This window comes from Melospiza georgiana, chromosome 28, assembly GCF_028018845.1.
Source record: "Melospiza georgiana isolate bMelGeo1 chromosome 28, bMelGeo1.pri, whole genome shotgun sequence".
Classification (NCBI taxonomy): Eukaryota; Metazoa; Chordata; class Aves; order Passeriformes; family Passerellidae; genus Melospiza; species Melospiza georgiana.
This window is the reverse complement of record NC_080457.1, coordinates 372369-385640: the sequence shown is the minus strand read 5'-3', so window position 1 is coordinate 385640 and position 13272 is coordinate 372369. Positions and strand designations below refer to the sequence as shown.

Below are 13272 nucleotides of genomic sequence, written 5' to 3'. Positions count from 1 at the left end.
CCCTCTCCTGCTTCCTGGGGGCTCGGCCCCTCGGATCCTCCCTGAGATCGAGCAGCAACACTCGAGGGGACAGAGGACACCCAGGGGCACACACGGGTCCCCTGCGGCCACCGCCTGGCACGGCGTGACCCTGGAGCCCCCGAGCCTGGCACGGAGTGACCCTGGAGCACACGAGCCTGGCACGGTGTGACCCTGGAGGCCCTGAGCCTGGCACGGCGTGACCAGGGTACCGCGGGCACAGCACCCGAGCCTGGCATGGGAGTGGGGCGGGCGGGGATGGACCGGCTCCGAGCGGGCCGGGGGCTCCGGGGGGCTCGGCGGCGATCCCGGTACCCCTGGAATGGGGGGTGAACCCGCTCGGAGCGGGCCGGGGGCTCCGGGGGCTCTGGGTGGGGCCGGGGGGGCTCAGTCTGTCCGTAGCTACTGAAGACTTGGAGGTATTTCGGGAGGCGGGCACTCCCGGTGTGTTTCCATGCAGCATCCAAAGGTGGGGAAGGGGGCGAGGCTCAGATCTTGCTGTTCTCCAGGTGCGAGTCGATGTGTTTGACCAGGGCATCGTCCGGGTAGCCGATGGGGAAGGCCAGCTGGCACAGCGGGCAGCTCCGCACCTCCGAGTCCACCGTCTCCAGCAGCAGCTGCGGGGGCACGGGGCGGCGCTGAGACCCCCGCGCTGCCGCGTCCCCTCTGTCACCCCCTCTGTCACCCCCCATTGCCCCCAGCCAGCCGGGCGACAAACGGGGAAACTGAGGCACGCCGCCTCTCCGCGGGGTACCACCTCGCCGGGGGGGTTCCCTGGATCAAACCCACCCCAAACCCCGCGGGGACATGGCATCGGGGGCTGCTCCTTACGTTGATGGAAGGCCAGGACTGGGCGTGCTCGGCGCGGGCGTAGGCGGCCGCCGTCCGGTGCGCGGCGTCGGCGTCGGGCGCGGGGAAGCCGGCGCAGAAGGAGGCGCAGCGGATGGCGCCGGCCTCGGGGCTGGGCGGGCTGGGCAGCGCCCACTCCTCCTCGTCCGACGACTGCTTCTCGAAGCGCACGTGCTCCTCGAAGGGCTCGTGGGCGCTCAGCGGGGCCCCCGCGGCCCCCAGGTAGACCTCGCCGTAGGGCCGGTGCTTGGGCAGCGTGGAGGCCTCGGGCTGCAGCCAGAGCGAGCGGCTCTGCTGGTACAGCGCCACGTTGGTCACCTCCGAGTAGCTGCGGCGGCCCTGGAAGCCGGCCTTGATGTGGCGGCTCGAGGGCTTGGCGTAGGGCAGCTCCACGCGCTCGGCGGGCAGGCGGTGCGGGGATCCCGGCGCCGGGCAGGGCGGCGGCGGCGGCGCGGGCGAGCGGCGCTGCTGCCCCGGGGACTGGCTGGGCGGCGGCACCGGCGAGCGGCGCTGCTGGGCTGGCGACTGGCACGGGCCGGGGGGCGCGGGCGAGCGGCGCTGCTGGGCCGGAGACTGGCTCGGGGGTCCCGGCGAGCGGCGCTGCAGGGCGGGCGATTGGCACTGCGGGCGGCCCGGCGGGACGGGCGAGGGGCACTGCGGGGCGGGCGAGCGGCGCTGCTGGGCCGGCGAGTGGCACTGCGACAGCGGCGAGTGGCGCTGGCCTGGCGCGGGGCGGGGGGGACACGCGGGAAACGCGCCGGGTTAGCGCCGCGGCTTGGGAAGTGAGGAAATGGGGAAAATGTGGAAAATGTGCCTCGACATCCTGGGGCGTCCCAGAGGGAGCCGGGGGGGATGCGGCTGTGGGGACCCCCAGAGGGATGGGAGATTCTGGGGGGGATGCAGCCAGGGATGGGTGGTCCCAGGGATGGATATTTTGGGATGGACGCTCCCAGTTATGGGTGGTTTTGGAATGGGACATTCCCAGGTGTGGGCGATCCCACATATGGATGCTCCCAGGTGTGGATATTTTGGGATGAGACGCTCCCAGTTATGGAGGCTCCCAGGCATGGGAGAGTTTTGGGATTGGGAGGCTCCCAGGTACGGCTGCTTTGGGATGGATACTCCCAAGTACGGATGCTCCCAATTATGGATGTTTTGGGGATGGGCTATTCCCAGGTATGGATATTTTGGAATGGATACTCCCAAGTATGGATGCTCCCAATTATGGATGTTTTGGGGATGGGATATTGCCAGGGATGATGTTCTAGGGATGGGACACTCCCAGGTGTGGACGCTCCCAGGTGTGGATATTTTGGGATAAGATGCTCCCAGGTGTGGATATTTTGGGATGGGACACTCCCAGATACACCCAGCTAGGGACCCCCTTGCTGTGGGACACTCCCAGGGCCGGGCACCCCTGGGGACTGACACCCACCAGAGCTCACCCCCACCCGCAGGCTGAGCCCACCCACCCATTTTCCCGGTGTTTGTGCCCCCGTCCGTGCCCGGCAGCAGCCCCCGGGTCCCCCTTACCCCCGTTGAGGCTCTTGTCCTGCAGCAGCGCCCGCAGGATCTGGCTCTGCAGCGAGCTGAGGTTGCGCAGGCGGCACAGCTCCTCCGTCAGCTCCGTGTAGGCCAGCGCCAGGTTCACCCTGCAAGGGGCAAAGGGGGCCACGGGAGAAACCCTTCAGCGGGGATTGAATCCCATTGAATCCCTCGGGAGGGGTTAAATCCCTCGGGAGGGGTTAAATCCTCCGGCAGGGATTAAATCCTCCGGCAGGGGTGGAATCCTTCAGCAGGGCTTGATCTCCCCCTTGGGATTTTGGTTGGTTTGGTTTTTGGTTTGGTTTTTTAATAAATACGACTAAAAAAGGTTTGGGCCTGCTGCCTGGATGGTGCTGCCAGCATTCCCCCAGGAAAGGGAGGGAAATAATGGCCCAGGGTGAAGAAAAGCCACCTCAGGGTGTCTGAGGTCCCCTCTCTCCACCCCGGCCAATTCCGAGGACAATTGTCCCGATCCAGAGGACAATTCCCAAAGGGGACACTCTGCGGGCGACACAGCCCCGGGGACCCCCAGAACCAACTCAAACCAACACAAATTCACTTTTCCGACTCCGAAGGGAGAAGCGGCGGCCGCGGCTCCCCCCGCTCGGAAGCGCTGCCAGAACCATCAATTCTGCCCCGAGTCGGTGTCGCTTTCCGAGCCGCTCGGGATTCTCGGCCGGGACGCGAGAAAGGGGAGAGAGGAGCCGCGGGGCCGGAGCTCGGCCGTCCCCTCTCGGTCCCGCTGAGCCGTTGTGACACCGCGGGCACCGGAGCCGCCGCCGCAACCGCGGCTGACAGCGCCGCGCCCCCGGGCACCGCGGCCCGGAGAGGTGGGAAAAGAGCGGGAGAAGGGGAGAGTGAGGAAAAGGGTGAGGGAGAGGAGGGGAAAAGAGCGAGGGGGGAAGGAGGAAAATAACAGAGAGAGAGAGAAAAAAATCAAAATAGAGAGGTGAAGAAGAAAAGGAAAAGGAGGGGAAAGAAAAGTAAGGAAAGGAGGAAAAGGAGGAAAAGGAGGAGAAGGAGGAGAAGGAGGAGAAGGAGGAGAAGGAGGAGAAGGAGGAGAAGGAGGAGAAGGAGGAAAAGGAGGAAAAGGAGGAAAAGGAGGAAAAGGAGGAGAAGGAGGAGAAGGAGGAAAAGAAGGAAAAGGAGGAAAAGGAGGAGAAGGAGGAGAAGGAGGAGAAGGAGGAGAAGGAGGAAAAGAGGGAAGGGAAGGAAAAGAAGGAAAAGAAGGAGAAGGAGGAAAAGAAGGAAAAGGAGGAAAAGGAGGAGAAGGAGGAAAAGAGGGAAAGGGAGGAAAAGGAGGAAAAGGAGGAAAAGGAAAAGAAAGAAAAGCAGGAAAAGAAAAACAAAACCCTCAGGGGACACCCACAGGATGTCGCCTTTGTGTCCCCCAGGCCCTTTTTTGCTGCAGAGCTGGCGGAGCCAGGGGTGGGGACATGCCCGGCACTGGGACCCATGGGTGCAAGAGTCATTAAAACCCACACAATCTCCCCAAAAACGCGGGGCGGGGAAGTGGGAGGGGTGGCCTGACCCCCCAAATCCCCACCCTGCTCTTTCCAGGGCTTTCCTCGAGATTTGGCCCCTGGTTTTTCTCGGGAGGGAGAACAAGAGGGAATAACTGCGAGCTCAGAAAGCCTAAAAAAGTGAAAACCTCAGAAAACAAACCAAAACAAAGGAAGGTCGGGACGCGGGGGGACCCCCGCCCCAAGCACAGCGCGGCAGAGGCACCAGAAAATCACCCGGAGATGGAAAACGCCGATAAGGCGCTTTTCACACCCAAAAGAACAGCGCGGAGAGAAGCAGGTGACACAAAAGAGCTGAATCGGCACGAAAAGAGCGCGCAGGGAAGAGCTGTGCCCGGGGAGGGGGTGAGCAGCCAGCCCTGCCTCAGTTTCCCCGTCCCAGCGTGGCGAATTTGGGCTTGAAACACAAAGATTTGGGTGATCGGTTAATGGAGATATTTGGCAGTTTCCATCTCCGTGGGTGTTGCGGGAAAGGGGTGGGGGCGATCTGGGGGTGAGCTCGGGTGATGGAATTGTATGGAAAATGAGGGAATTGATGGAAATTGAGGGAATTGTATGGAAAATGAGGGAATTGATGGAAATTGAGGGAATTGTATGGAAATTGAGGGAATTGATGGAAATTGAGGGAATTGATGGAAAATGAGGGAATTGATGGAAAATGAGGGAACTGAGGAGGGGAAGGGAGAGGCGGGAGCTCCCCCCGGATCCCCCAGCTCTGATCTGCACCGGGGCGACAGAAACGGCGACAGCTTCCAACACCTCCGGAGCAGGAAAACGGCACCCGAGCCCTTCCCGGGCCGCTGTCACCTTCCATCCGTCCGCAGCTCGGGCCCGCTGTCACCGCCCGCCGTGGGGACAGCGGGGACAGCGCCCCCGCCCCGGTGCCACCGGGAGACATCGGGGGGTTTGGGGGGGTTCGGGGACACCGTGACTGCCCCCGTGCCGCTCGGTGCCGCTCGGTGCCGCTCGGTGCCGCTCTCTCGGCAGCCGCGAGCCGTCAGTGCCCTCTGGAGGCAGCGCCGAGCCCACACCGGGCACCGGGACATTGCATGGACACCGGGACCGGACACAGGGACAGCACACGGACACCGGGACAATGCACGGACACCGGGACCAGGCACCGGGACGGGACCCAGGGACAGCACACGGACACCGGGACCGGGCACCGGGCCCCGGGCACCCCACGCCCACAGCCCCGCTCAGCCCCAGCCCCCGGGGCGCAGTTGGTGATTTTGGGGTGCGGGATCCCCCCCATTGCAGCTCTCCAATGCGGGGAACCCCCCGTGCAGAGGGGTGGGGTGGCCGCCGTGCCCCACGGCCGGTCCCACGTGTCCCCACCCCCCTGCTCCCCCCAGTGCCCCCCAGTCCCCCCCAGCACTTACTGGTCGTCGCCCACCTTCTTCACCCAGGCCATGTCCCGCTCCGACTGCTCCTGGGGACAGCAGAGCCCCCTCAGCACCAGCACCGGGCACGGGGGCCCCAAGGGGTCAGAGCCTGCCCTGAACCTGCTCCCAGACCCTTCCCAGCACCCAAACTCCACATATCAGGAATGAGGGGTCCCGTGGGGTCAGAGCCTGCCCTGAACCTGCTCCCAGACCCTTCCCAGCACCCAAACCTCACATATCAGGAATCAGGGGTCCCAAGGGGTCAGGCTCTGCCCCATTCCTTTTCCCAGACACTCATAAGCAGGAAGGGGGTTAGGGGGGTTTTGTGGGTCAGACCCTGCCCCATTCCTTTTCCCAGACACTCATAAGCAGGAAGGGGTTTAGGGGGTTTTTGGGGTCAGACCCTGCCCCATTCCTTTTCTCACACACTCATAAGCAGGAAGGGGGTTAGGGGGGTTTTTGGGGTCAGACCCTGCCCCATTCCTTTTCCCACACACTTACAAGCAGGAAGGGGGTTAGGGGGGTTTTTGGGGTCAGACTCTGCGCCATTCCTTTTCCCAGACCCTTCCCATCACGAAAGGGGGTTAGGGGGGTTTTTTAGGGTCAGACCCTGCCCCATTCCCCCTCCCAGACCCTTCCCAGCACCCAAACTCCACATATCAGGAATCAGGGGTCCCAAGGGGTCAGGCCCTGCCCCATTCCTTTTCTCACACACTCATAAGCAGGAAGGGGGTTAGGGGGGTTTTTGGGGTCAGACCCTGCCCCATTCCTTTTCCCAGACCCTTACAAGCAGGAAGGGGGTTAGGGGGGTTTTTGGGGTCAGACCCTGCCCCATTCCCCCTCCCACCCCCCGCCCACCCCAGCCGGGCCCGCCCCGCCCCGCACCTGCTCGCGGCTGTCCTGCAGGTGTTTGAGCTCGGCCTGCAGCCTCTCGCACTCGGCCTTGAGATGCTCCTCGCGGTGCTGGGCGCGCTGGTTCTCCTGGCGCGCCGCCTCCAGCTCGGCCTCCAGCCCGCGGCTCTGCCAGCCCGCGGCGCGCTCCAGCACTGCGGGCACGGCTCGGCTCAGCCCCGGCGCGGCCCGGGGCTGCGGGGGGCGCGGCGGGGCGGGGAGGGGGCGGCTCACCGTGGCTCAGCCCGGGCCCGGGGTGCAGGGCCATGAACGGCACGTCCTGGGCGCCCAGCGCGGGGAAGGCGCCGCCGTCGCGCTGCCGCAGCTGCTGCTCCAGGCTCCGGATGCGGCTCAGGTGCGTCTCCACCAGCGCCCGCTGCTCGGGAGGGGACACCGGGCACACGGCTGAGCCTCGGCCGCTCCCCGGGGCTCTGCTGCCCCCCAGCCCGGCACACGCGGATTCTGGGGTCGGTTTTTGGAGGGGGGTCCATCCGGTGACAGCGGCGTGGCTGGGAAAGGGGAGCTGGGGGTGCCCAGGGGACACCGGAGCCTCACGGGGGAGAGGGGAGATGGATAAACCCGAGCATCCCTAAAACCCCAACGAGGCCCAAAAGCCCCAAAGCCCTGCAGCCCCAGGGACGGGGACACCACGGGCCCGGCGCTGTGGTGGAGAAGGGACAGGGACCCCACTGTCCCCCGCTGGTGGCCGTCACCCACCATCTCTCCCAGCTCCGTCTCCAGGTCCGCCTTCTCCACGCACAGCTTCTCGTAGGCCTGGATCATCTCCTCCAGCTGCTCCTCCCGCTCTTTGCTCTTCTGCAGCTGCAGGGGGAACACAGGGGGGATTTAGGGGTGGATCTGGGGGTGCTGGCCGGCTCGGGGACCCCCAGAGCCCCCCCAGGCCCCCCGTCCCGCTCACCTCGTGCTGGAACTGGTTGAGCTGCTGCTGCAGCGACGCCTTCTCGCTCTTGAGCAGCGAGTTCTCCTTGGCCTCGTAGAGGGAGAAGATGTGTTCCTCGCCGAACTCACCGATCAGGGGGTACTGCGGCCACGGACGGGCGGTCAGCGGGGTCCCCCCGGCCCCACGCGCCCCCTGGCACCCCCAGACCCCTCACCTTGACCTCGTACATCTTGAGGCGGCGCTTGAGCGTGGAGTTCTCCCTCTCGAGCCCCGTGAGCCGGTTCTTGATGTCGTCGTAGGCGGTGATGAGGGCGAAGTGCGAGGCCGAGCACATCTCGCCCGACAGGTCGGTGTTGGGGCTGTCCAGCCAGTCCTCGTCCGGCCCCAGCGCCTCCTGCGTCAGGATGCTGATGTCGTCCTCGAACATGGAGTCCATGTCCTGCCTGCGGGGACACGCGGGTGACACCGGGGCAGGGCTGGGGACACCGGGGTGGTGACACAGCCAGGGCAGTGCTGGGGACACCGGGGTGGTGACACCAGGGCAGGGCTGGGGACACCGGGGTGGTGACACCAGGGCAGCGCTGGGGACACCGGGGTGGTGAAACAGCCGGGGCAATGCTGGGGACACCGGGGTGGTGACACAGCCAGGGCAGCGCTGGGGACACCGGGGTGGTGACACAGCTGGGGCAATGCTGGGGACACCGGGGTGGTGACACAGCCGGGGCAGTGCTGGGGACACCGGGGTGGTGACACAGCCAGGGCAGCAGCTCTGGGGACACCGGGGTGGTGACACAGCCGGGGCAGTGCTGGGGACACCGGGGTGGTGACACAGCCAGAGCGGGGTCTGTGGGAGCTCAGTGGCACCCGGTGACAGTCCCAGGAGCTGCCAGCAGCAGCAGCAGCTCCAACCCCACGCTGTCCCTGGGGTGACAAGGGGACACTGGCCACGCCGTGCCATCACCTGTGTCCCCAGCAGGAAAAGAGGGGACAGAGGTCCTGGCACCGCCAGGCTCCGTCAGCAGCAGGGTGGGAGCAGAGAGCACCCCGGGGGGACACGGTGACATTGCTGCCGTCCCCTCGGGGGAACGGCACCAGAAATAGCGGCCGGTGCCGCACGCGAGCTGCTCCGGCCTCCCACGCCGCGCACCGTGCCCTAAATACGGGAGCCGTGCCCGCCCCGGGAGCCACCGGGCCCCTGCCACTGTCCCCAGCTCCTCCAGGGTCCTTGTGGCCCCTGCCACTGTCCCCAACCCTCCCGGTGTCCCCCTGGTTCCTGTCACTGTCCCCAGCCCCTCCAGGGTCCCCCTGGCTCCTGTCACTGTCCCCAACCCTCCCAGTGTCCCCCTGGCTCCTGTCACTGTCCCCAGCCCTCACTGGGTCCCCCTGGCTCCTGTCACTGTCCCCAGCCCTCCCAGTGTCCCCCTGGCTCCTGTCACTGTCCCCAGCTCCTGTCGAGGGTCCCCCAGCTCCTGCCACTGTCCCCAGCCCCTCTGGTGTCCCCCTGGCTCCTGTCACTGTCCCCAACCCCTATCGAGGGTCCCCCTGGCTCCTGTCACTGTCCCCAACCCTCCCAGGGTCCCCCTGGCCCCTGTCACTGTCCCCAGCCCCTCCGGTGTCCCCCTGGCCCCTGTCACTGTCCCCAGCCCCTATCGAGGGTCCCCCTGGCTCCTGTCACTGTCCCCAACCCCTCCAGTGTCCCCCTGGCCCCTGTCACTGTCCCCAGCCCCTCCGGTGTCCCCCTGGCCCCTGTCACTGTCCCCAGCCCCTATCGAGGGTCCCCCTGGCTCCTGTCACTGTCCCCAACCCCTCCAGTGTCCCCCTGGCCCCTGTCACTGTCCCCAACCCCTCCGGTGTCCCCCTGGCCCCTGTCACTGTCCCCAGCCCTCCCGGGGTCCTGTCACTGTCCCCAGCCCTCCCGGGGTCCTGTCACTGTCCCCAGCCCTCCCGGGGTCCCCCTGGCTCCTGTCACTGTCCCCAGCCCCTCCCGGTGTCCCCCAGCTCCTGTCACTGTCCCCAACCCTCCCAGGGTCCCCCTGGCTCCTGTCACTGTCCCCAACCCTCCCAGGGTCCCCCTGGCTCCTGTCACTGTCCCCAACCCTCCCAGGGTCCCCCTGGCCCCTGTCACTGTCCCCAGCCCCTCCAGTGTCCCCCTGGCCCCTGTCACTGTCCCCAGCCCCTCCAGTGTCCCCCTGGCCCCTGTCACTGTCCCCAGCCCTCCCGGTGTCCCCCTGGCTCCTGTCACTGTCCCCAACGCTCCAGTGTCCCCCTGGCTCCTGTCACTGTCCCCAGCCCCTCCGGTGTCCCCCTGGCCCCTGTCACTGTCCCCAGCCCCTCCGGTGTCCCCCAGCCCCAGGCAGGGACCCCCGGGCGGGCGCAGCCCTGGCCCAGCTCTGGTTGGCACCGCTGCCCGAGCAGTTCGTGCACAGAGCTGGCACGAATGGAGGGAGCAGGGACCTGCAGGGGACACGGAGGGGACAGCGCGGCCCCCTCGAGCCGCCGGCGGGGCCGGGACAGCCCGGGGGTCCCGAGGGGAATAAATGAATAAATCACGGACCGGGGGTCTCAAATCCACGCCTGGGGGGGTGACAGAGGGGACACGGCTCTGCTCGGGCAGGGAGGGCACCGCCACCCCCCCCGGGGAAACTGAGGCGCCCCCAAAGCCAGGATCGGACTCCCCAAGCTCTGGGGACCCCCCAAACGAGGATCCGCGGAGCCCTGGGGCGTCCCAGGCCCTGCCAGCGGGACCACGGCAGTGACAGGACCCTCTGTGTCCCCAACACCCGGGGCCTGGAGGCGGCCCTGTGTCCCCAGCCCTGCCCAGAGCCCCCCGGGCCGTCCCCGCTGCCCCCCGGCCTGCCGTGCCTCAGTTTCCCTGGACACCTGCCTTGCAGCGGGCCCCAGGCGCGGGGCGAAGCGGCGCGGGCTGGGCAGGGCTGCGGGGGCACGGGCTGGCACAGGCTGGCACAGGCTGGCACAGGCGTGTCACTGGCGTGTCAGGGGCCGTCACGGGCGCGTCTCAGGCGCGGGAGCTCCGGACATGGGCCGCGAGGGATCGCCGGGAGCCGGAGCTGCTCTCATCGGGGCCCAGGCGGGGTCCCCGCCGCTCCCTCCGCGCTGCCGGCCCCGCCTCGAGGCTGAAAATGCCTGGGGGAAAAGCAGAAATGGGGTTTGGGAAATGAGCAAAAATAGGGCTTGGGAAAATGCAGAAATGGGGTTTGGGAAATGAGCAAAAATGGGGTTTGGGAAAATGCAGAAATGGGGTTTGGGAAATGAGCAAAAATGGGGCTTGGGAAAATGCAGAAATGGGGTTTGGGAAATGAGCAAAAATGGGGCTTGGGAAAATGCAGAAATGGGGCTTGGGAAATGAGCAAAAACGCGGCTGCGGCTCCCCGGGACTGGGACACTGCTGGAGGGCTCGGCCGGCTCAGGGCTCCGGTGGGAACGGGAACGGGACTGGGAACGGGACCGGGAACAGGAAGGAGGATGGGGATGGGGATGGGGACGGGGATGGGGACGGGGACGGGGACGGGAATGGGGACGGGACAGGAAATGGGGACGGGACAGGAAATGGGGACGGGGATGGGGATGGGGACGGGGATGGGGATGGGGATGGGGATGGGGACGGGAATGGGGACGGGACAGGAAATGGGGACGGGGCAGGATGTGCCAGGCTGCGGGCGCTGCCGGGCCTCTGGCACCCACAGAGGCTGCCCTGGGCACAGGCCTTGTCCCCCCAAACCTTTTCGGGGTCCGCAGGATGCGCTGGGCGGGACCTGGCCGAGGGCAGCCCCCCCCCCCCCCCCCATTGCCGGGACCCCCCCGCGGCTGCCCCGGTTCTGAGGGGCTGGGGGGGCGCGGGGGGGGCTGGGGGCTCCGCCACGGCCACGAGCGAGGGCAGCGGGCGCGGGACCGGCGCGGGACCGGGGCAGAACCGGAGCAGAACCGGCGGGAAACGGGGACGGGTGGAGCGCGCCCCCGAGCCCGGCGGCAGGCCCGGAGCGCGGGTGAGCGCGGCCGGGGGTCGCCATGGGGTGAGCGGGGGGGTCCGGCCTGCGGCGGCCCCGGAGCCTCCGGGAACCGTCCCCGAACGCCCCCGGGCCGGGCCGGGGCCGCGCCGCGCCGGGGGTCGCCGGGCAGGGGACGGGGACGGAAACGCAGGAGGGGAGCGGGGCGGAGCCGGGACGGGATGAGGATGAGGATGGAGCCGGGGATGGGGATGGGGATGGGGACGGAAGCGGGATGGAAGCACGGGCGGAGATGGGCACGGAACCGGGGATGGGGATGGGGGTCAGGGTGGGGATGGGGATGCGAATCCAGGGATGGGGATGGGGATGGGGATGGGGGTGAGGATGGGGGTGAGGATGAGGATGGGGATGGGGATGGGGATGGGGGTGAGGATGAGGATGGGGGTGAAGATGAGGATGGGGATGGGGATGAGGATGGGGATGGGGATGGGGGTGAGGATGAGGATGGGGATGGGGATGGGGATGGGGGTGAGGATGAGGATGGGGATGGGGATGAGGGTGAGGATGAGGATGAGGATGAGGATGAGGATGAGGATGGGGATGCAGCCGCGGGTGAGGGCGCAGCGGGGATGCTGAAGGCGGCGGGGGCAGATGGGGCCGGGGCCGGGGTCGCGCCGCGGCGGGGGAGGACAGGCCCGGTGGGGCGGGGGCTGCCCGCTGCGCCCCCCCGGCCGCTCCCGGCGCCCCCGGCCCAGGCCCCGCACTCACCGGCGCTGCTGCTGCGCTGCGGCGGCGCCGCCGGGAGATGCGGCTCCGTCCCCGCCCCGCCGGGTCCCGCCGCTCGCGCTGCCGCTCCCGGTGCCCGCCGCAGCCCCGGCCCCGCCGCCGTTTCTTCCGCTCCGGAGGCACCGACGAACCACGTGGGCACCGGGCGGCCGCGGCCCCTCCCCCGCCACGCGCCGGGGCCGCCCCCGGGGCTGCGACCCCCCCGCCCCCCCCGGGGCACGGCCGGTACCGGGGATGCTCCGGGGGGGGCGCGGGACAGGGAGCGGAGCCGACACCCCCGCCACGGCCGGGCCCGGATCGGGGGGGGCAGCACCGACCCCCGGGGGGGCAGCACCGACCCCCGGCCCCTCCCGTGCCCGCCCCGAGCCCCCAGGGTGGTCGTGGGGTCGGGGGGCTCCCCTCCATCCCGGGGGTCTCCCCTCACCCCGGGGGCTCCCCTCCATCCCGGGGGTCTCCCCTCACCCCGGGGGTCCCCCCTCCATCCAGGGGTGCCCCCTCCATCCCGGGGTCTCCCCTCCATCCCGGGGGTCTCCCCTCCATCCCGGGGGTCTCCCCTCCATCCCGGGGTCCCCCCTCCATCCAGGGGTCCCCCCTCCATCCCGGGGTCCCCCCTCCATCCCGGGGTCTCCCCTCCATCCCGGGGTCCCCCCTCCATCCCGGGGGTCTCCCCTCCATCCCGGGGTCCCCCCTCCATCCCGGGGTCCCCCCTCCATCCCGGGGGTCTCCCCCTCCATCCCAGGGTCCCCCCTCCATCCCGGGGGTCTCCGGCTCGGCCGAGCCGCGGCCCCACGCGGTGGGGGCTGGGCTCCCCCCCTGCCCCCGCCCCCCAGCCCCCCCCGCCCCCCCCCCCGAACGTTTTTTATTCCCTGAATTGTTCCCGGAGCCGCTTCCATGATGGAATCGCATCCTCACATCCTCACATCTTCTCCCCGGTGCGCAGCGTTATTAATAGCTGCTCTCCTTTCGCCGCCGCTGCCGGGGGCTGCGGGGCACAGAAACCCCCTGAGAGGGGTTACTGCCAGCCCCAGCGCCCGGGGACAGAGCCTGGCATGGCACGGACACACCGACGGCACGGACAGACCCCTGCAGACCCCTCAGTGGCATCACTGCCAGCCCCAACACCCGGGGACAGAGCCTGGCATGGCACGGACACACCGACGGCATGGACAGACCCCTGCAGACCCCTCAGTGGCGTCACTGCCACCACAGATCCCCAGGACAGAGCCTGGAATGACCCACGGCACCGACAGGCCCACGGCACCGACAGACCCACGGCACAGACAGACCCACGGCACAGACAGACCCACGGCCCTGAGTGACCCCGGGGGCACAGGATTCCTGCCAGGGCCTCATCCCAGCCCAGCAGAGGGAACAGGATGGGGAGCAGAGCCCCAGGGATGGGGCAGGGG

At 68.1% G+C, this 13272-nt stretch overlaps 1 protein-coding gene across 1 annotated transcript; it reads right to left on the bottom strand.

The window, feature by feature from the left end:
* TBKBP1 (TBK1 binding protein 1) lies at positions 1 to 11892 on the bottom strand. Its single transcript, XM_058041673.1, has 11 exons — positions 11846 to 11892; positions 9993 to 10256; positions 7327 to 7551; positions 7131 to 7253; positions 6929 to 7033; positions 6446 to 6587; positions 6206 to 6366; positions 5318 to 5367; positions 2401 to 2519; positions 850 to 1589; positions 1 to 635 (listed from the first exon to the last, which is right to left on the bottom strand). Exons 3-11 carry the CDS (start codon positions 7546 to 7548, stop codon positions 507 to 509), a joined length of 1791 nt encoding a protein of 596 aa, XP_057897656.1. The 5' UTR covers positions 7549 to 7551; positions 9993 to 10256; positions 11846 to 11892; the 3' UTR covers positions 1 to 506.
* Positions 11893 to 13272: the final 1380 nt, after the last annotated feature.